Source organism: Xyrauchen texanus, chromosome 37 (assembly GCF_025860055.1).
Source record: "Xyrauchen texanus isolate HMW12.3.18 chromosome 37, RBS_HiC_50CHRs, whole genome shotgun sequence".
In the NCBI taxonomy this organism is placed as follows: Eukaryota; Metazoa; Chordata; class Actinopteri; order Cypriniformes; family Catostomidae; genus Xyrauchen; species Xyrauchen texanus.
In genome coordinates, this window is record NC_068312.1 from 6,385,126 (window position 1) to 6,409,685 (window position 24,560).

Sequence of the window (24,560 nt, forward strand, 5' to 3'; positions counted from 1 at the left end):
AAATTGTCAGGGGTGCCTAAACTTTTGCATATGCCTGTATGTGCTGTAGCTGAGCAGCTGCCTGTTGATTCAGATACCATTTGGTGTATTTTAACATAAATTACACACTTCAGCATCTGACTCATACAGAAGTTCAGAGAGGTCATTGTTCAGAACTTTTTGTCTGATGGAGAACTTTTCCTCATGGTCTCAAGATAGCTAATTAGGTTTCAGCTAGACCCACTTTCCAAATTGTAATGATTTAAAATCCCTTTAGTAAAATATAGAAATTCTAGTGTCACCTATCAAGCACAGCCTATACAGGATAACAAAATGTGTAATTGGTTTGAATCATTGAAGCTCAATAGTTACACTGGACATCACATTTTTACCTCAAACAATCTGTCTTAGTCATGAATTGAATATTGGATTCAAGTAATTGATTAGCATATGGCAATGCTATATTCAGTATGTCTGAATTAAGAAACAGATGTCCACTGACACTGTGGTGTGCCTTTGTGCTGTTAGATAATTAACAACCAATTATTTCTGAAACAACACAATCTTATTCAGATTTACAGTATAACTATATGTACATATTCAAGGACTGCTATTGTTTTTGGACTCAACAAGCCTGTGAAATCCTCTCTGCCAGGAGGCAGATATGACCTTTCCTTGGTTGAGGCTCACATTCTCCCCCTACACTGTGGGGTATGGCAGTAATCCCATGCCACTACCATTGCAGAGCCCACGCCTGCCACGGTCAACGAATCAGCGCCCACGCCTGCCACGGTCAACGAATCAGCGCCCACGCCTGCCACGGTTAGCAAGCCTGGTTAACGAGCATGGTCAATGAGCCAGCACACATGCCTGCCACAGTCAATGAGCCAAATCCAGAAGCCTCGTCCATCCCAGAGCCAGTGTCTGAAGCCTCGTCCATCCCAGATACAGCACCTGAAGCCTCGTCCGTCCCAGAGCCAGCGCCTGAAGCCTTGTCCATCCCAGAGCCAGCATCCTCTGCCACAGAGGCCATTCCCACTGCAGTGCTCTTGGCCATACAGAAGAGAAGGAGAAAGGCTCCTGCTCTCCTGCTCTGGCCTCAGAGGCCGTTCCCCTGCAGCTTCCTGCACTCTCAGCCACGAAGGTCGTTCCCCTGCCTCTGCCTGCGCTCCTGGCCATAGAGGCCATTCCCCAGTCGCTGCCAGCTCTCCTGGCTATGGAGGTCATTCCCCAGTCACTGCCAGCACTCCCAGCCATGGAGGCTGTACACAACCCTGTCCAGATCCCTGGGGCTGTCGACGAGCCTGTCCTATTCCCTGTAGTCATTGAGTCTGTTCAGTTTCCTGAGGCTATTTACGAGCCTGTCCAGATCCCTGAGGCAGTCGATGGGTCTGTCCTATTTCCTGTGGTCATCGAGTCTGTCCAGTTTTCTGAGGCTGTTGATGAGCCTGTCCAGATCCCTGAGTCTGTCGACAAGCCAGTCCAGTTCCCTGCGGATGTTGACGAACCAGTCCAGTTCCCTAAGGCTGTCGATGAGCCAGTCCAGTCCAGTTCCCTGAGACTGTCGACGAGCCAGTCCAGTTTCCTGAGGCTGTCGACGAGCCTGTCCAGTTCCCTGAGGCTGTTGACGGGTCTGTCCAGTCCTCAGCAGCCGTCGATCAGTCTGTTGCACAGTCCAGTGGCTAACACCTGTCAGACACCAGCCACAATCTGTTGCTCAGTCCAGTAACCAGCACCTGACAGTCACCAACCAGACGTCTGTTGCTTAGACCATTAACCAATACCTGACAGACACCAACCACCAGTTTGTTGCTCAGCCAAGTAACCAGCACCCATCAAGACACTTGCTTCCAGTCTGTCCAGCTCTGTGAGGCCCCTGCCCAGTCTGACCAGGTCGAGTCCCCTAAGTCTCTGACATCTGTGGCCATGACCTATGAGTCTCTATCTCCTGCAGCCTTGTTCCTTTGAGTCTCCCATGGCTCTACCCCTTGAATCCTCAGCTTCCCTGGTCTCTGAGCCCTCTCAGATCTCTGTAAGGATTACTCTGGTGACCACCAGGGGTCGCCATTTATGTTTTATGTTCACATTGAATCTTTTGTTTGATTTTTTGTTTTGTATTTATTACTTCAAGTTGTGTCTTGTTAACCCTATTAATCCTTGTGTATTCAATCTCTGTGTTCCCCTGTGTTCTTTGTCAGTTCTTTTCCATTCATGGCTGTAGTGGCTTGATCTTTTCCCCTGTTTTTGGTTTCTTGTATTTAGTTTTAATTAAAAGCCTGCATTTAGATCCAGTCCCAATGTTCTCTCATTCCTGCAATCATTACAATCATCCAGTGACGGCAATAATCTTTGTCCTTTGATAATGATGATGAGTTGTGCTCTGAGTTGTGCTTTTGAGCAGCCTCCGGAGTCGTAGCTGGGTGCCGCTGACACACACTGAGCTGCAGCTGTGATATGCGTATATTTATATTTTTTAAAAATTAATTATTGAACGCACCATGTCTGGTACTGAACCCCGATTAAGTTACCCTCCTCTCACACTTTACCAAAGTTGTGTTAAGAAATATGTTGGAAGTGACAAAAACCATTGTGCAACAAGTAGCCTTATTTATATCTGAAAAAAAAAGAGAAAATGCTTACATATATTGATAAACATCTGGAGATTTTTCTGATCATTGATACATGAAAAATACATATAAAAATTATAATTTATTATTTAAAATTTTTATATTTAGTATATATAAAATAGTTCTATAATATATAAATCTGAATATGTAAGGGATAATGCGCAGTTAGCCAGTCATTATCTCAAAATAAACCCAGACACGGTGATAAGGGTGTTCCATCCTGAAGGATTATTTTTTACATGGCTACTTCCCAAATAAATAAATTAATGGACATTAAATATTGATTTAAGCAGAATGGGAGTGATGTTAGAGACATGAAACTAGCACATCTATGTTATAAATCAGTTGCCTGGGAAAGCAGTCATTTAAACAATTTAGTGGCCATTAAAGACTTCAGAATGCTATCATTGATGAATAGCTATCAGGAAATCCAGAGAACCATGCAATAATTAAAAATCATGAATATATAGTTATAAATTTGAACTATTTTTAAATCCAAATATATTATAACTATAATCCTGAATATAAACCAGTAGTAATAAAAATAGTTATATGCAATATGACTATATGTTATTTTAAAAGATTAACTCTCCATTAATTTGCATGTATTGAGCTTGTGTTTCATCCCCTTCAAAAGCAAGCAGGCCTGTTTTGATTATCTCTAATTGTATGCGAGATGAAAGTGAAATCACATTACTCTCCCCCTTCCTCGCTCACTCACAGGAAATGCTCCTGTTGGATCACAAGCATCAGAAGCGGTGTGGAGAGGGTGACCCCCTACACAGAGAGAACAGGAGTCTGGCTGAACAGATGGTGGCACAGGGCAAATGATAAGGTGCCCTGCTGGTAAACTTTCCCTGGGTGAAGGCTGAGAAAGGGAGGCAGGTCAAAAGCTCTGGAGAAGCTAATCCTGCACCTTGAGGCTGTGGACAACACTGACTTGTTCCATTGAATATTAAGAACTAACCATTTCATATGTATAATGTGTTTGCTTCTAACCTGAGTTGCATTTATGCTGCTTTTAAAAAAGCAAAAATGATCACATGTAAAATGTTGCTACTGATTGTTCTAGTACCCTGACAACGAGACCATTCTGCTGAGTTACTGAAAACTCCATCTCTCAAGTGGAGCAACTGATAACACATTGTGCGAGCAACCTCCAAGACATTGGTTCTGATCATATGGAAACCAGGAAGTGATCGTGTTCAAATGAACAATAGTGAGGATATTTCAAAGGTTTAATTTTTTCTCTAAAATTATATTTTTACTCCACTGACAGTTAGTTTTAGGGTTGAAGGTATGGTTAATAAAATATGCATTCCTGTTGACAGTTTTAACTCGCTTTTGGCACCATCTTGTGCCCATACATTGAACAACATTTCCTGTTTGGCCACTGGGGGCAGTGAGCACAGACTGATTTCAGCTAAAGAACTTGCAAATTTGCAACCTACTATCACCGAATTCACATTGAGATCGGTCTGAAGAAAGACTCAAAGCTTTCCGAGTTTCAACCTGTCTCACTCTCTCTCTCTCTCTCTCTCTCTCTCTCTCTCTCTCTCTCTCTCTCAATGATCATTCCCAAACAGCATCGTAAAGTTGAGTGGTTTTTTAGTTTGCATAGTTCCTATTTAGTTTGCTTTGTGGACGTCATATGACTTCGCTGAGGCTTCTGTATCTTTCATACAATACACAGTATCTCTTTCATTCTGTCAAGATTTTGACCATGTTTACATGGATATAATAAAACTGCTTATTCTGAGGTTTTGCAGAATGTGGCGTCTGAAATGCCATGTAAACTAGAATGCGACTAGGGTTGCAACTTTTAAAGTTGTAAAATACGGGATACTCTCTCTAGAGTTGTTGACGAGGGGGGAGTCCTTTATCACACCCTCTGCAGTTTTAGCACAATATGCGGACTTTTCAGATTGTCCCTTACCCACCTTAGGCAAAATATTCGACAAATATTAAGGTTAAATTTATGTTATTGAATGATTTCACCGTGATGTCATCGGACCACCTTAAATAGGGGTCAAATCGTGTCCCGTATTGATTTAATATGGGACACATAATTTCATCTTTAATATGGGATGATTTTCAAAGAAGTCAAATAAAAAGACTTCTAAATAAAGTGGTTTTGATCTTCACAGTGTAAAATTTGATGATACAATTAAAAAAAGTTAAAACATCTTTTTCATTTTCTTCCCTACCTGAAAAAGATGTCATGAAAGGCAGGAAACACTAAAGAATGATTCACTAAATTTTTTTTATCAAAAAGCACAATAGAAGTGGCAGTTCAGCGTGAAATAGACAAGGAATACGCTCACAGGTCCAAAGAGTCAAGAGTGTTTACTTTGAAAAGTTGAGCGAAGAGAGCAAAGAACAATGCTCCTCATCTTGAACATCTTTCCAGTGGGGTATTTTCAGTTTGTACAATGCCTGAAGTGTGTAATGAACTGGCCATGGAGACACAATGTTTATTAAAAAAACATTTCTGGCCATGTTTATTAAAAGAGACACAAGCAAGGAATCCAAAACGGCAGGCAGAAAGACGTAGTCGTAAACCAGGCAGATAAATTCAATAAACCAAACAGACAGTCCAACCAGGCAAACAAAACAAAGTGTAATCCAAAAAGAAGTAAATCCAGAAAAACAGGCAATGGTCATAACATGAATAAAGAAACAATGGCAATGGAAAAACACTAGGTAAGGCAGGGTAAGCTGGCAATACTTCTCAATGAACAATGGAACTAAGTGGCTATATATACGCATGTGGTAAACAGGAAATGAGCAGTGTAGAAATGGGTGAAGATCAGTATTCAGGAGAGGGCTTCCTCTGGTGGTTGGTAGGGTGGGTAACAACCTCAGATGTTACAGAAACCCCTCTCTACGAACAACTCCTGGTGTTCTTCTGCTGGGACGTCACATTGGTCATGGTGCTGGATGATTAGGATGGGCTTGGTGGAACTCTTGGATCAGGGACGGGTCCAGTATGTCATTGGTAGCTACCCACGATCTCTCCTCTGGTCCGTAGCCTTCCCAGTCCACCAAGTATTGGATCTGGCTCGCTCGTTGCCTTGAGTCCATGATCTCTCTGACCATGTACAATGGTGCACCATCAACCTCCAATGGAGGCAGAGGCTATGGATTCATGATTCCAGGGCCAGACACTGGGTGGACCAGTTTCAGCAAGGCCAAATGGAATGAAGGAGGGATTTGGCAGTTAGCAGGAAGTTCTAATCGGTAAGTAACTGGGTTTATTTGACAGATATTTCTGAATGGACCCACATACCTTGGACTGAGCTTCCTGCGGTGTAGCCACAGCTTGAGATCCCTTGTGGATAACCAGACCCTCTGTTCATGCTGATAGTTGGGGTGAGGGTGCCTCCGCCGTCAGCCTGAAAGCATTGCGCTTGGACCGCTCACTGTAGCCGCACATGTGTGCTGTCCCACACCCTCTCACGCTGCCTAATCCAATTGTAAAATGATGGCACTTTAGATGGTTCTCCTGACCAAGGGAACATCAGGGGTTGGTAGCCCAACATGCATTGGAAGGGGGTTAGCCCTGTAGAGGTATGAGTGAGGGATTTCTGTGCATATTCGGCCCAGGGCAAGAAGTTGCTCTACTTCTCCTGTTCACGGCTACAGTAGCTCTGAACATATCTGCCAATCTCCTGGTTTAAACGTTCCACCTGTCCGTTGGCTCGGGGGTGATAGCCTGAGGTGAGACTCACATTGATGTCCAGTTGCTTAAAGAATGCTTGACAAACTCGGGATGTGAACCTCGATCGGACATGATGTCTTCTGGTAATCCATAGACTATGAATACTTGGTGGAATAGAGCATTAGCAGTTTCCATAGCTGTGAGTAAACCCTTGAGAGGGACAAGTCTACATGATTTTGAAAATCGGTTGATAATTACCAGTATGGTGTTGTATCTATTGGAATTTGTTATGTCGGTGACAGAATCGATGGACAGGCATGGTCTTTGGGGTATTGTCAGTGGTTGGAGTTATCCCGTGGGCAGTTCTCTGGGGGTCTAAGATTGTACACACACTTGACAAGACTTCACATACTAACATCACAAATTACAGATGGCCACCAGAAGGAATTATGTACCAGAGTGATTGTTCTTTGGTTGCCAGGGTGTCCTGTGCTCAATGAAGTGTGGACCCACTAGATAGTTCTCAGACGTAGAGCTTGAGGTACAAAGTGCTTGGTTGGGGGCAGTCAGGTGGTGTCTGTCTGTTGTGCTCATTGTATTTCTTCCATGATATCCCAACTAATCTGTGCAATGATGAGAGATGGTGGTAGGATTGATCCAGGATGAGGTTGGATGTGGGTTGGATCATGCCTGCGTGAAAGTGAATCTGCTTTGCTATTCTTGCTGCCAGGGCAGTAAGTCACAGTAAAAATTAATCTGGTGAAGAACAAAGACGATCAGGCTTGATGTGTATTCAATCTCTTGGCTGCCTTGATGTATTCAAGGTTCTTGTGATCAGTGCTAACTTGGAATGGGTGGACTGCCCCCTCTAACAAGTGATGCCACTCTTCGAGTGCTGCCTGGAAAGTAATTCCTTGTTCCCCAAATCATAGTTTTATTCAGCAAAATTTAACTTTCAGGAGAAAAATGCACAAGGTTAAAGCTTGCCTGGGGTACAGTGACGTTGTGACAGGACCGCTCCAATCCCACAATCACAAGTGTCTACTTCAATGACAAAAGAAAGATTGGGGTCGGTGTGTTTCAGTATAGGAGTGGTTGTGAAGCTTGACTTGAGGGAGATGAAGGCATGGTATGTGGCGTCCTTCTATGGCAACTTGTTGGGTTTTCCCTTGAGCAATGACATGAGTGGTGCTGCAATGATACTGTAGTTTCTGATGAAGTGGAGGAAGAAATTGGCAAAGCCCAGAAATCTCTGTAATTCTTTGATTGTGGAAGGTTGAGGCCATTCGGTTACTGCTGTGATTTTAGAGACATCTATTTCTACACCTTGGTGGCTGATATTGTAACCTAGGAACATGGTATGGGAGATATGAAACTCACATTTTTCTGCCTTGACAAATAGCTGGTGTTCCTGGAGACGTGATAGGACTGTCCTGACATGCTGGATATGTTGTTCCTTGTTTTGAGAGTAGAAGAGGATGTCGTCAATGTAGGCCACAACACACTGATTCAGTAGGTCTCTGAAAATCTAATTTACAAAAGACTGAAAAACATAAGGGGATGTTAGCATGTCCATACAGCATGACCAGCTATTCGCTCATCTCCTTCTTTGATTCTGATAGTCGATACATGGACGTAGACCTCCATCCTTTTTCTCCACGAAGAAAAAACCTGCAGGTGCTGGAGAGGTGGAGGGATAGATGTAACCAGATGTAAGGGCTTCCTCAATGTAAGTTTTCATAGCTAGGGTCTTGGGGCATGACAATGGATAGGCCTTGCTTCTCAGTGGAGCTGTATTAGACAGAAGTTCAAGGGTGCAGTCCTTTGGATGGTGAGGAGGAAGTTGAGTAGCTTTGACTTTACAAAAAATCTCATTGAATTATGCATACTCCTCGGGAATCATGGTTACTGTTTGAAATTCAGGGTTTCAATGCTGGTGGTAAGACAAGGTATGGAGACAGCAATATGGAGACAATGTTAATGACAGAAACTTGACCATTGTGTGAACTCACCCTGGTTCCAGCATATAGAAGGGTTGTGGATGGCAAGCCAAGGATGACCCAGGATAAGAGCCTGATTGGGTGAGTTTATGACATACAGTGAAGTGCTCTCCACATTAAATAGTCCAATCTCGATGGTTATGGAAACAGTCCGTTGGGTACCAATGGGAGCGTTGTCAACTGTGGTGATATTAATTGTTGGAATGCATGGTGTGTATACTGAGTTCTTGTACGATATCTTGATTTATGAGATTCACAGCAGCCCCAGGATCCAATAAAGCTGTAAAAAATTTCTATGATCACCAATGGAGATCTCTACAGCAACAAAAATCTGTGAAGGATAGGCGATACAAAGTTTGTGGTATTCACTTTCAGATTCGATTCACGGGAACTTGATTTCTTGTGTGGGCATGCAACATTGAGATGGCCTTGTTCACCACAGTAATAGCAAAGTTTTTTGTTACGTCGATGTCGCTCGTAGGTTGTTCTGCTGGTATTGATAACCCTTTAAAATCTTGCACTGGTGTGCAAATGCAGCCTGGAGCTGTGAGACTTCCACTGGATCCATGATAGGCGAAATATTCTCAAAAGAACTGGCCATGGAGAGGCCAGGCGTGAACTGGGGAGCGGAAGCCTTTCTTCTCCTCCTCCTCCGGGCGGACGAAGCTGGCAGCGCTGGCTCTTTGACCAAGGCAGGCGTGGGGGTTGGCTTAGGGGCGAGCCATGGATGACTGGACGACAGGAGGGTCACCTCTGTGGGAGGAGAGGCAGGATCCTCCTCAACAACACCCACAGTGAATGGCGAGCCGCATGCCAGAAGCGTCTCCTCCACAAAATCGCGGAGCGTCCAGCCACACGTCGCTGCTGGCGACCGCTCCTTGAGCGAACTGGTCAGGTTGGCCCGGAAGAAACCCACCAACAGGAGTCCGGAACGTCCGTGGCATTCGCAATCACGAGAAAATCGCGGATGTGGTCTTCAACCGGACTGTTTCCCTGCATCAGGCTGAGCAGCTGACAGTTCGCTTTAAGAACCACTAGATCCATTAGGGTCGTTCGTTCTGTTATGAGTGCAGATGAAGGCAGGCGAGGAGGTTGGATCTACGTGCAGGTTTTATTAGACAAGAGTGAGAACAAGACAAACAGGAACAAAAGAAATAACCACGATAGGTAAACCGAAACTAAAACACGAAAACATCTAGGGAACACGAACTGGTTGAACACGGCTGGAATGAACACGGGAAGACAGGAAACCGAGCAAACATCTGAACATGGGACATCAAAACAGTTGAAACAACGAACGACAAGGTAATGGAGGAACAGGCAGGGTTTAAATACACAGACACATGAGGATACAAACTAGAGTCAGGTGCGCACAATGACATAATGGAACATGGTGACGGTGACACGGAAAACACGGGGCAGACAACCAAGGATCGTAACAACTGTAGTAACATCATGGTTAGTTGCATTTTTTTTTATTATTTTTATTATTATAAAGTAATACTACAGGAAATATTATAAGTACAGACAAGAAAAAGGATGGGAAAAGTGGAACAAAGGCGGTACAAGCATATCCACACTGTCGTTAGACCTCACGACACTGCAGCGACACTGAGGGGTGTAGTTTGTCCTATATTTTTATGCCTAGTTTTTCACTAGACTATTGGAGTGGAAATAACTGCGCTGTGTGGCAGGTGCTATTTAATTTATTTTTTAATTTTTATATAAAGAGTTGGATCGGGTAGTAATATTTCTTTAAGGAAATAATAGCAGGTTCCAACTTTTTACAGTTGTTAGCTCTCTGTACTAGAAATATCACATTTAAATGTTAAAGTTTTACGTTTCATAGACACTCAAAGGGTGAACCTTGAACTCTCAAAAAGTGTTTGAGAAACTGTCAGTGAGGGAATTATAATCGGAGAGGCTGAGTATAAGCAGCTTGTGTTTCCCAGACAGGAGTCACACCATGACCAGAGCGTGCAGATGCAGCTGACAGGAAGTTGGCAAGGGCCACAGGTACAGGCTAAAGAATCTTGAGAAGCATGACTTTAGGATATGAAGCAGTAGACATGGCTTGACAAGTTGAAGGCTGCTCAAAACTTCAGATTGTCAGAGCACTTCTATTTTGGATTGATGTGGTGAAAGGCAAAGATGCTTGCAGTATCCTTTGAGCATGTGTAAGCAGTATGCATCATTAGAGAATCACAGGTAAGCTTGTGAAACACTGACAGCAGTAAAAACGAGAATAATGTAAGACTATCAACACCCCATTTTCAACAATGCAACCCTGATTTGATTTTTCTTTCTCCTGCAGCTTGCTTTATCTTACAGATGTACATTTATTTAGGCCTGAGCTAGTCTGAGACTGTTCCTAAAGAATTTCAAAAAAAAAAAGAGGTACATCTGTTTAAGACTGATAACACAACTACGATTATGATCATCAATATGTCTGCCAAAAAGATTATGCTTTCACAAATTCACAAGTTCTGACTGAGCTTTCATGATTACAGCCACTATTGCGATTATGCCAACACACACAATTCATGTTTATGATTCCAAATACAATTACCAAAACATTGATGCTTTCACAAATAATTTAAAGTCCTTATAAAGCCTTCATGAAAACGATGACTATGATTGAGAATACTATTATGAATACATATTCAACTACGATTATGACTGCGATTATGAACACAATCAGCAAACATTGATGCTTGCACAAATCAAAGCCTTTAGGAATACATTTGCAATTACGACTACGATTATAAATACGATTATGACTGTGATTACACTTACGAACACAATCAGCATGACTCTGGAGTCATTTACAATGTAAATCCTGATAAAGCCATCAAGATTACGAATACAATCAGCAAACATTGATGCTTTCACAAATCATTTAAGTCTTTGTAAAACCTTCATGATTAAGATCACAATGAGTACAATTACACCTACGATTACGAATGCAATAACAAATACAATAAGCTAACATTTGTGGACATAAGTCCTGATAAAGCCTTCATGATTACGATCACAATTACTAATAAATTACACATACAATTGTGACAATGATTATGATTACCCAACACTGATGGTTAAATCATTTAAAGTTGAAGTTTCTGCACATCTAGTGTGAAAAAATTTAATTGCGTTGTTTTCAAATAGATTCCAGAAAACTTTTCTGTCTCACATTGGTTGCACCAACACATCAAACTCAAACTCATGCCATTGGTTGAGTCAGTGTTGCTATGCTTGACTGGACAGGCTGCTCAGACATACAAAGCAATGTTTTCATACCAACAAAGTGTTACATTTGTAAGTGCGTTGAGGCTGCAGATTAAGATATAAGAATGTTAACATTACAAAAATTATAAACTTTAGTTTAAGTCCTCAAAGAGCCTTGATAATTATGATTTGAATATGATTACCATTACATTTGGCAAATTTGTATGCTCTTCCTAAACATTTCTCATGATCATGTCCTCATAGAACCTCCATGTCATTAGGTGACAACTGTACCAACTGTACTAACCGTATCTCTGAAAATCCCTGAAAAATACACTCCATTTTGTACAAAACCATTTTCATGCAGAGTTGATGCCTTTTTCACATTATTGTGATGTAATTAAAACAATATTGCAATATTCTCTGCACTTTCCTCCTCTGGCAAAAGCAACATCTCGTCCTTTGAACACTACAGTAATCAAATCTCTGCCCAATATAAACCCATTTTCATTCAATAAGTAACATTGGAGATGGGAGAAAATTACATAATATTGGAGTGTAACACTCACTAGAACAAACAATCCATTCTAGCACAAACTGTAAAAAAATTTGTCAGACCTTATTCACGCTAGCGCCATCTTTGATTTTTAATGGGAATGACAATGAGGCTGTGCGGGATAGACATAACATCTCTTCAATGGCACGAACGGTATAAAGCTGTATTATGCTCCTAAATTGCATTTGATTTTTCACAACTCATGTTGTCTGGAGGTCTTTGTATACTGAATGTTCTTGGACAGATATTTTATCAATGTTTTGTCTGCGGAATGATCCAAAAACTCTTTAAACTGCAGTAAAGCCCATTGAATAAGTCTGTCCCTCACAGCCTCATGGTCATTCACATTAAAAATAATAAATGGTGTGAGCATGAATTAGGTCAACAATTATAGTAAAAATTTAATTAACTGGCTTTATTCAAGTCAAAAATATTATTCAATGTGACTGAATCAACATGATGAATGTTGGCACTGCTCTTGCACTGCAAAGGTGATTGATTTTGTCAGTCCTGAACATTCCATTTCCTTTTGAGTACCAATAAATAAAGTCCAGGTTTGTAGGGTGAGTAAATGATTACAGAATTTCTTTTTTTGGATTAACTATTTTATTAAAGGAACAACTGCATATTTGACTTTTTACACTGCACTTAAAAATGACCTGAAAGTCATGATATACCCAGACAGAAAGCAGAGAACATTTTCACTGTATTTGCTATCCAGGGCATGAATACAATTACAAACGCAAAGAACAAATGTTCCCTTGGGAAAGACAAAGGTGTCCAGAAGGAATACTACCTACAAAACTATCTGCAATTCCTCTTTTGCCTTTTTGTTCTGTTAAAACATTTTCGAAAGCTTACCTTTCTCCGGACTAAGACTCCTGATATTGCTACAATCCTCCATAATTGAAACTTAGAAGCCTCCATGTGCTAATGAGAGGTGGTGAGATGTGTGCCGCTCTCCAGGAGAACAATCCCAGGAGCTTTTCCAGAAGAGAATGGCTGAATACTCAGATTCTTGCATCTCATCCTTAAGAAGGGGAAGCAAAGCACCTGCTCTTGCCTCTCTCTCTCGCTCTTTCCTGCTTTGGTTCTTTTCTTTGCTTCCACCTCCCTTGCTTTCTCTCCTCGTCCTCCCTCTTGACTAGCACTCCTTTCCTCTGCTCGCTGTTGGGAGTACGAGAAGAGCTCACTCAAAGGGCAGAGCCACGTGTGTGTGGATGGGTCAGTGGTGCCTTTGCACCTTAACAAGGATGGTGGGATACAGGTGAGGAATATAAGATAGAGGGTCAAAGAAGGACCAGAGAACTTCCATCTCAAGAGAGAAAAAACAGAGAGAGAGAGAGAGAGAGAGAGAGAGAGAGAGTAGCTTGAGGTGATTTGCTGATGCGGAGCTTCTCTCTCTTCATCTCATGTTTTATTGAGTGGTGCTCTGCTCAGAGGGAGTGAATGGTTGGGTCTGCTAAGGAGAGAAAAGCTTCGGAGACACTGAGGTGAAGGGAAACCAGGTACACCGAAGAGTGCTGAGCGAGAGGTTGAAGAAGCAATATTGAAAGAAATATTTCAGAACCTAAAAACAATTATTAACATTATTAAATCAGCCCCATGTTGTTTTAGACTTGTGTGTTGTTATTCTTATCATGGAGCGCAAAAGCAGAATTTTGGAAGATCGAACTTTCAGTCAATGCGCCACCCTCCAATACAATGAGAGGAAATCACTTACTTTTGCATCCAAATATCATGCTATATATCAAATATTGCAAAATAAACCACGATGATGACTCCAATGGGGAGTGTTTCATACTTATTACATGGTTACCTACCAAAGAAATACATAATTCCTCAAGATATATTGATTTGAGATTAAATTATTTAAATGTGGCTGACGAACACAGAGCGGAAAAATAAAGTAAAGTGTATGGTGGTAAGGCTGCCTGCTTTCTCATCTGTCTCTTTATAGCCATGATATCCCGCATTTTGGCAAAAATGAATGCATTGGGTTGCCCATTTTTACATATTTAAACTCTACATTTATTGAGGGAAACACGCTCCCCTGGTTTACCAGCAAATCATACGAGGGATATTTCCCAGCACATCGCTTATTTTCGATTATTGAAGCAGGGTGATCAAACAGGGGAATCCTTTGTTGGACTGTCCCTTATAACACTCTCCCTACAGCTTGGTACACCATTTTTTACCCTTCACATTCGCAGCTTGTGTTCAACTATTTTCACTGTTTAAATAGTATTATTTTATCAACAAAACATGTATGCCTGATAACTATTGGGGAAAAACAGTGTGACGATTTTGTTCAGTTTTCCATTGTTATTTCAGTCAAAAAACTGTTGCAGTTTGATTGTGTGCTTTATATAAATTGGGAGACATGTTAATATGTTCATATCAAGTGCTTTTAGGGGATCATGAAATCGCTTGGAAGTTTTCATTCTTTGTTTCTTGGAAAATACAGTTTCACAATTGTAAAAGCGATAGGGCGTTTGCTTTTCAATGATGTTAGCCAATCATAAAAGTGGATGTGTCTTAAAAGTGATGTACACAGAAACCGAGCATTTCAGACAGAGGGCCAAAGACAGGGTAGAAAAAGGTCATGTAATATTACATTATGACTGTTTTTATGCAATTTGTTTTACAAACATTAGAGGTGAACCTCAAGGAAGAAAACAAAATATGCCTGTCATGAGTCATGACCCCCTTCAAAGCACAACAAAATTATGTGGTAGCATCAGCAATTGCGTTTTTCATCTCACATTCACTTTCATGACACTATCGGTTAGGTTTAGGTTCAAGGTTTAGGGTAAGGAGGTTGGTTTAGTTGATTTAAAATTTGATAAAAACCTTGATAAAAACTCTTAAAACCTCATCTGTTTGGGTGAAAATGTAACTCGATTTTAGTGCCACACGGTGGATATTTCACCTCAGAACTGCAATGATATGTTATTTGGCAAAAATGTTGCAACAGTCAGACTTTTCTCTATTTATATGGTTATTATATTGCTTTTTGAAGCCTGACAAACATGGTCACTATCAGCTTTTATTGTATGGAAAAGAGCGGCATCGAGATTTAAGTTTTTTTTTTTCCATTTTAGTTCCACAGAAAACCAGCATATGGATATGAAACGACATGAGGGTTAGTGATGACTCATTTTTCATTTTTAAGTCAACTATTCTTTAAGGCAAATGAAAAAGAACTGCATAAAAGCATGATAAAACTACATCAAAATGGTAAAAGTGTGTAAAGAAGGAGCTGTTACAGCACATCAAAGAATTCTGCACATCAAAATGAGACTCATTCAGTTGCTTAAGTAATTTAGCTGTTGATAATGCTTTTTGTCTGGCAAACATTGGCTGCATGCTTCAAATAAAAGCTTTGCAGACTCTGAGGATAAAACTTGCTTTCAGTGTTTCAAACACCAGTGCACTTATGATGCAATGGAGCGTGATACATAGGCACCAAGAAACCAATTACTTAAACATTTTTGCATAATTCATCACATTTAAGCGAAGAATACAGTACAATGCTGCCAGCCGTTTGTGTCTCCATTAAAGAAGATGAAGACTAATTGACATTGAATGCAAACTTCTGTCATTTTAAAGTGGTTTAGAACATTAATCACTTTTTGGTGAGACATTTACTGCATTAGATGTCATAAGCATTTTTTATTTGTATTTTTTCAAATGTCTGAAGCTTTACAAAATTGTATTATCTGTCTGTCTGTATGTCACTTTATTCTGGTACTTACAGTATATAGAACTGTGATTGGAACCACTTTTTCTGCACCTTAAAATTAAGAAAACGGTTTCTCTGAAGTATACACATAAAGTTATACCTAATGCATTCATAAGGTCAATATAATACACATTATAATCAGTTGCATAAAGTTGGCCGTTCTCTTAAACACATTGTAATGCATTATATCTTGTCATAAACAATTGAAACTACAGTTGTAATACATTATAATACTTGCACATTATAAGCTTTTATCCAAAGCAACTTACAGTGCACTCATTACAGGGACAATTCCTCCGAGCACCTGGAGTTAAGTGCCTTGCTCAAGGACAAAATGGTGGCAGCTGTGGGGATCAAACCAGCAACCTTCTGTTTACCAGTTTATGCTTTAGCCCACAATGCCGCCACCACTCAACCTAATGAATACAGGTTGATTCAGCTATAATAAATAATATATTTAACTTGAATAAAACCAGGTAATTTAGATGTTACCACATGAAGCACACTTTTGTTCAGAGTAGTTATACCTTTAAAAAAGTTTAATGCAATAAAACACATGATCAACACCTGATACCAGAGTTTCCACCTTGTGAGGAGATGTAATCAACATGGAGAGAACGGTTTCTAAAGTGAATGACTTCTTGTGCACCAGCTACAGTGAAAAACTCAAGAGGGACCTCCGCTCGGACAGCTATTTTTAGAGATAATAGGATGTTTTTACCAGAATTCCCATTATCTTCAGCAAGCTGAATACACTAACAATACACTACTGCTTGGGAGTACTGCTTCTCTCGCTCTCTCACACACACACATATCATTGTTTCTCCAATTACTTGTTAGAAACAGCCCAAGCTGTAGTTCTAAAGTGACGTTTTTGAATTAGTAACAGAGGCTTATGTGTATCTCAGAGGATCCTGATCCATGGCTTAAGAAAATAGTTCCTTGCACAAATGTGTATTTTTGTGACATTCTTTAGTTTTTCCTCATTTATTTATGTACTTTTTATATTAACTGTTGTATATAAGCAATATCACACTTGCAATCATGCTGTATGGCTCTAAATCAGCATGACTGTAATTACATGTGGCCGAATCCCAGCCAGGCTGATGTAGGGCCATACAGCACTCTTGCTTGTGTGATATTGCTTTAATAATGTCTACCATAATGTATATAATGACTATTTACTGTTGTCCAGGGGCAATTCTAGGGTTTCAATCTGTTCCACTCTTTAGCAGATAATGTTTTTTTTTTTAAATGTTTTTTTTATTTACATCATTCAAGATATCTGGCTAATATATATTCAGAATTTTGCCATTTTCTATAATAAACACACATAAAGCTATTAAATGACTCTGAATTTAAATAACCATTCAAACATTATATGTTTGTTTATTATAGAAAATCAATAGTGCACCTACTGTAGATTTAAACTTATACCAAACGCCACAAAATCTATTTTTACAATAAATATCACATTTAGCTTGGTCGATCTTTAGTGGAGCGGATGAACTCCTGATGATGTTTCTCTGTATGTAATTTAACTGAATTTGTTCAAAACAGATTCAGATTCAGATTCTGTTGGTTCGCTGTCCTTCAATGCATATCACGACATCGTTTTAAGGTCCGTCCTGCATAACGCGACAGCTCATTTTACATTATCGCTGCCCAATAAGCACGTTTTGCGGCTGACCCATCAGCCCGCACGATTCTCCTGATGGCCATTCCACCCCTGATTGACCCCAAAGCGCTTCGGCCCACAGGTAAAATGCCCAGTAGGCTATGCAAGATTACCAGTCCAGGGTTACCATTAGCCTGTAATCAGTACTGCCGCTCCCTATACGCATATTACGCAGTCTGCATGGGGGCACCAGAAACTCCACCGAATGCCCTTACTCGCCCGTTATATGTTATTCAAGGAAGCGATAGCATTAGTGGAACACAGATGATCGCCTCGCACTCACACTTTAATTTCACGCTCGCACCGCGCCTAGCAACTTTCGTAATGTGCCTCGCCATGCAAGGCAGGTGTTCAAATGGCAGCTGTCTTACCGCTGCAATCATGTTGCAAAGTTCCGCTTTATCTGTGCTTTGCCGGCATTTTCGTTCTAATGATGTGCTACATTGATACAATGTCTCCCACCATCTGTTTCCCCGACGGTCAATGCATGTGACATTAGCGCCATTTGCGCAAATCGACTTGCTTCTCATGAACTAGGGTTTATTCAAATGGTCGTATTACACGTTAACGGCATTAAACAACTTTTGCGTTAACGTTTCAACAGCACTAATGTATATACAACCATGGGAACGCACACTTATGCTGCTCTTCTGCTCGGTGTCGGTCTCAATGGTATCTTATATTTGTAAGGTTTTGGAAAGAAACACTTTTGGGCTTGGCTAATTTAATAACTCATTGTCTTTGAATTTAGAATGGCAACAGTCGCTCAAAGCACTTTAAAGTATCAATGTAAAAAGCAAGCAAACACACCTACAGGGTACTGAAGACCTCGACATGAAGTGGTTTAATTTGCAATAACAACCACCTGACTGTATATTGTAAGTGACTTGTAACCAGGGGCGAAAATTTCATCAAAATGTTGGGGGGGACAATAAACATTATTTTAAGAATATATCATTATATTATTTACAATACACATATTTTAATGATATTTTAGGGGGGGACAACCCTCAGATGGGGGGGTCCTGACCCCCGCGATTTCCGCCTATGCTTGTAACTGGTTACTATAAATAAAAAGATTGAATGCATTGCAATGTGTATAACTTAAGGCACAATGTTCTTTCCAAAATATGAGTCCTATTGTGTTTTGAAGAAAATCGTATTGTAATCTTCACGTTATTTTCTACATTCATGGCATAATGAAATAGCATTGACATCTATTGTAATGTCATGACAACAAATGTGAAAAGAACCTCTTGACAAACGGCACTTGCTCATCACCAAAGAAAAACATTTAGCCTCAATCTGAGATGCTATCATCAAAGCCACAAACACAAGTCAGATCCCATATGTTACGTCTAAAGCAATTAACAAGAACAGAATTGGAAACACAAAGGGCACACTTCAGGTGAAAAATTTAAAAAGATAAGGTTAGAAAAATACATTCAGAAACAGAGGATGCAATTGGTCACAAAAACAGAGCAAAATGCACTGTAAAAAATGTCAGGTAAAAAGTGTGCTTTATTTGGTAACATGTTATTTATCTGGTATATTTCAAGCCAAAATATTATTTAACATGATTATCCAACCTGACTACATTAAGTCACACCAACAAAAGTCATTTTTAAGGGTTACTTCAAGTAGAAATAGTACTTAAGGGCTGGTTGGGATGCTCAAACAAACAGAGAAATGTTTTGATATTGTCATAGAGCCAAAATATTTGCACTTTAAAGGGAGAGCAATGATCAAATGGCATATTAAGATGGGATGGAGAGTAGTTTTATATTGAAAATATTACACACATCAACTTTAAGGTAGCGACTACAGGTTATCCCTTTTTTCAGTGTATTTTAGACTACTGCTACTTTTAAATGAAGCCTGAATGCTTGGATGCATTCACCCTAAAGATGGAAAGTAAAGCCCAGGAGAAGTGCCGTAAGAGCATGCGGCGGCATTCTGGAGCTGTCCTTGGTTCTGACAGTAGTTCAATGAAAGTAGGTCAAAAGAGACTGTGCTGCACAGAATCATCGGTGCATTAAACACCTCTTTAAATGGCTCTTAGTTAACTCAACTTATGACAAACTAGTTTGACTAAATTCACTGGCTAGTCTTAAATGAAAAGGCTTCATTGTTCATCCAAAAATTACAATTGTGTTCTCATTTACACACCCTTATGTCGTTCCAAACCTGCAAATTAAAAGATACAAATTAAGTGAATGGTGACTTAGGCCAACATTTTGTCTAACATTTACAATTAGTCACTAAGCTGAAGCTTTTATCCTAACTATCCTTTTGTGTTAAATGGAGAAAAGAATGTAATTTGGACAAAATTAGAGTGAATAAATTATGATTTATTTATTATTTTTGGGTGAACTTACACTTATTCTTTTAAAAACTTATGTCCAGTTGAAATTGACTTTACTCTTTTATGTTTGGGTTCACAGAGACCCCAATTATATACTTGTAAATAATAATAATAATAATAATAATAATAATACAAATAATTTGAAATTAACATCTTATTTAAATTTCCGATTCTTTAAAAAAAAAAAATCTGACCAAATAAAAACCCAATAGCGAGATATTATTGAAGCTTCAACCCTGTTCAAAGTAGACATTCCCTTTTCAGATATGGAACTGTTATTCATTCCAATACAGTAATATTGTTTCTGTTTGTGGTCAATTTGACCACAGCATAAACATATTGTAGAAAATATATACAGGTATGTAAGAAATAATTGACGACATACCACTGAATTACTGAACAATAATGCACACCCGAGGTGGTAATACGGTCATGACACGCAGCTTATACCACGTTTAACACATGGTAAGATATCGTTCAGGGTTTTATCCCAAGACATTTTCTGGTTTTCACCCCTAAAACACTCTTTGTGAGTGGAATATTTTTCCGCCACAGATTCAGCACCTTGCTTTGACACAGCCCAACTGAAATAGTACCCAACTGAGTACTTCTTACAGTCCTTTACTAGTTTGAAAATGTAATTGTAAAACTAGCAACAGAATCTTGCACTGCTTTACTGGCGCACTTACTGAAGTATGTGTAACAGCGTTAAAAATGCTAAAAAGCTAAAAACATGTATTGTTAAGCCTTTCAACAAAATTTATGTTTTCATTTAATGACGATTGGGTGACATCTGTTGGTGAGTTTATGTAATTAATGGGTCATTCACCTTTCCCTATCTGTCACTCACTCGACGTTGTGTCGATGTAATGAAACTAGGAGTCGCACTTGGGAGCCCCAATCACTTCTGATCATTGAGAAAAGGCCAACTGGAATTGGCGAGTGGAATTTGTATGCCACTCTCCCCCACATATTTGTATAAAAGGATCTGGCATGCAACCACTCAAGCATATGCAACAAGAAGCGTATGCTGTTGGATATATGGCGCATTTAAGCGGCTTTCTCCCTCTCTGCGTGTTTGATGCAGAGTAAGCCCCAGGAAGGCCCCCAAGCACCCCATGAGATGGACGACCCAGGGAGGAAGAGGCCTGCTGGAACCCCGGAGCTGGTATCCAGACCACTCCGTGCCCTGTTGGAGGGCTGGGAGGAGAATCCTGTGTTCTCATTTGTTTTGTTTCCACCTCATGCCCAAGGGGTTGCGGTACCCACATTTTCAAAAAAAGAGCAGTTTCCTAACTCCCTGGGTCACACAGCCGGTGTTTACCGCCGTCGATATCACTACCGAACACTACCGGCCAGGGCGCTACGAACGAGGCCCCCTGCCTTCGAGCACCCGGCCGTTGCACACTGCTCAACTGGGCCCTGAACAGACTCCCATTCAAGATGCTGAGTCAGAAGCGCATTCTGTCATGAGTTCGGAATCAAGATTGGTTTGTGGCAGTAGATCTGAAGGACACGTACTTCCGTGTCTTGGTTTTACCTTGGCACAGATCCTTCCTGCAGTTCGCTTTCAAGGGCCGGGCATATCAGTACAAGGTCCTCCCCTTCAGAATGTCCCTGTCGCCTCACATCTTTACGATAGTCGCAGAGGCAGCGCTTGCCCCCCTAAGGGAAGTGGGCATCCACATCAATTATCTTGATGAATAGCTGATTCTAGCCCCCTCTCGAGACCTGTTGTGTGCACACAGGGACCTGGTGCTCAGGCTCCTCAGCCGATTGGGGCTTTGGGTCAACTGGGAAAAGAGTAAGATCTTCCCAGTTCAGAGCATCTCATTTCTCAGGATTGAGTTAGACTATCAATGATAGCGCAACTCTCAGTCGAGCACGCACAGTCATTCTGAGCTGCCTGAAGTCATTCAGGTGGAGAACAGAGGTTCCACTGAAACAGTTTCAGAGGCTCCTGAGGCATATGACGTCCTCGGTGGCGGTCGATGCATATGAGATCGCTCAAGCACTGGCTTCAGACTAGAGTCCCGAGATTGGCATGGTGCCAAGGCACGCATCACGTGGCCATCATGCAGATCTGCCACCGCACATTCAGCCCTTGGAAAGACCTTGCATTTCTGCAGGCAGGGGTTCCCTTACAGAAAGTGTCCAGGCATGTCGTTGTTACGACAAATGCCTCCAAGTTAGGCTGGGGCGCCGTGTGCAATGGACATGCAGCCGCTGGCTCCTGGACAGGGCCGCCGTGCGTTGGCATATCAACTGCCTTGAGTTGCTGCCGGTATTGCTGGCCCTGCGGAGGCTTCGGCCATTAATCCAGGGCAAGCACCTGTTTGTCCGGACAGACGACATGGCAATGGTAGTGTATATAAACTGCCAAGGTGGCTTACGCTCACATCGCATGTCGCATTTTTAACATATCCCTTGTACAGGAAACATGTTGGGGATAGAGTGAAGAGGCGCAGCAGCTGCCACTCACTCTCCCTGTAAGAGCTCTCCCTGTAAGCCCTCTGATTGGATCTTTCTTGTAATAGGTATGGCTGAACTGAAATGATAGAATGATTCGTTCATTAATTGAAATCTTCGCTTTGACAGGTGAGCATCATCTAAACGCACTTCATCATAAAGTTTGTTTTCCAAAATCTTCAATATAATAGCAATAAATGGAATTCTGTCCTGTATGTAGGCTAAAACATGTGGAATGAACAAAGAAGCTAGCAGAACTACATCAATCTTCATTAGACATTTGAAAATTCACCCAGAAAAGGTGAGTCAGTCTTTCATGCTGTGAAAACAAATGTTTTTTCTGTCTATGTGTTCATAAACAAAATGACTAGTCAAACATTATTATCGCTCTATTTTTTCTACACTGTTTACAGAGTTCACACAAGGTCCTTGCAGTGCTTGAAATTAGCTTTTAGATATTTAAGAACTGGAATACCTTGATGCCTTCTTGAAAAGTACTTGAAATTAAAACGGACCATTTCTTCCTTGTAATGTGTGTCCATCAAATATGACATACATACACTCCATTTTCACTGAATAATGTGTCTTTTAATATCCTTTCTGTAATTTACAGTCAGATAAAAAAATATATATATATATATATATCGTTTGGTTACGTATGTAACCTCCGTTCCCCGAGGGAGGGAACGACACGTTGTGTCGGAGAAGCAACACTAGGGGTCTCTCTTGAGCGCCGATATTCACCTCTAACCTATTGAAAAGGGCCATTGAGAGTTGGCAGTCAGTATTTGCATACCCCGCCCCCGCATACGGGTATTTAAGCGGCGCAAATACGGAAGTTTAGTCAGGATTTTTCTGAGGAGCCGGAAATGGTCCGGCCACAACAGTGGCTCGGTTCAGCGACATGGCGGAGGAAAGACACAACGTGTCGTTCCCTCCCTCGGGGAACGGAGGTTACATACATAACTGCGAGGTACCCGGTGGGGCCTCGCAGCGGGGCGGAACAGGTAATGCAGCGTCGGGCGGCTTCGTTGCAGCCTGAGGCTGGGGTGCTGAGAATAGACTCAAAGCACTTACCTTGCTCCGTGCACCCGGCAGGGGGCGGGTTCGTGACTGAGGAGGAGGTCTGCTGGCGTCCTCTGGACTCGTCTGAACCGGCCGGCCAGGGGGCAGTCATAGGCAGGCGGAAGGCGGGATCGCCGCGTCCGGTGTACCGGGACTGTCGTAATCTGAAAGCAGATTGCCGTGAGAACGGCATTTGCGGGCCAGGTGACCCAGAGGCAAAGGAAATAGCTCTTTTATTGAAAATGTGGGTACCACAGCCCCGTCAGGGGGTGTGGCAAATGAAAAAACAAAGGACTCTCCTCCCGGCCCTCCACCGGGGGACGGAGCAGTCTTACCACCTCCGGAGCTAACGTCTTGGGCTCTGGGTTGGCTGTCTCAGGAACGCTTGGGAGCCTTCCGGGTCCTAGAGGGGGTTCGTGGAGACAGGGGCGTCGTGCAGCCTGCGCGGGTGCTCGACGCTGGGGCTGAGAGCTGGGCCCGGGTTGAGGCGGAGCAGGAGCTGGTTTCTTCACGAGGGGACGCCCTCGGCGGGCAGACGGGCAGGGCCCGTGAGCGGCAGGTCTGGCGGCGGGCATGATATGGGAGATGGCCTCCGTCTGCTTCTTCACCGCGGAGAACTGTTGGGCGAAGTCCTCGACGGTGTCGCCGAAAAGGCCAATCTGGGAGACAGGTGCGTCCAGGAAGCGGTTCTTGTCGGCCTCACGCATCTCGACCAGATTGAGCCAAAGATGGCGTTCCTGGACCACTAGGGTGGCCATCGTCTGTCCGAGTGCCTGCGCTGTGGCCTTCGTCGCTCTCAGGGCGAGGTCGGTCACTGAGCGCAGTTCCTGCAGCACATCAGGATCAGGTCCACCCCCGTGCATGCTTCTGAGAGCTTTGGCCTGGTGGACTTGCAGGAGGGCCATCGCATGCAGGGCGGAGGCACTGCGTCCAGCCGCACTGTAGGCTCTCGCGTTGAGCGAGGATGTTGTCCTACAGGGCTTGGATGGGAGTACGGGGCGACCGCGCCAGGAGGTAGGGCTACCTGGGCATAGATGATGAGCAACTGCCCTATCGACCTGGGGAATCGCCTCGTATCCGTGGCGCTCTCCACTGTCGAGGGTGGAGAGAGTGGAGTGGGTGGCACCTAGACGAGCGGAGAGTGGGGCTCTCCACGTAGACGTCAGCTCATCATGCACCTCCGGGTAAAA

At 42.0% G+C, this 24,560-nt stretch overlaps 1 protein-coding gene across 3 annotated transcripts in view; it reads right to left on the reverse strand.

Moving 5' to 3' along the window:
* plch2a (phospholipase C, eta 2a) overlaps positions 1-24,560 on the reverse strand; it is a 240,627-nt gene that overhangs the window by 133,479 nt on the left and 82,588 nt on the right. Inside the window, exon 1 of one of the 3 annotated variants that reach the window (XM_052108448.1) lies at positions 12,910-13,082. The exons of the other annotated variants lie outside the window; for them this stretch is intronic. Coding sequence (XP_051964408.1) covers positions 12,910-12,952 — 43 coding nt within the window. The 5' untranslated portion in view covers positions 12,953-13,082. Of the gene's footprint in view, positions 1-12,909; positions 13,083-24,560 lie in introns of those variants that run through there. 3 annotated transcript variants of the gene reach the window in all.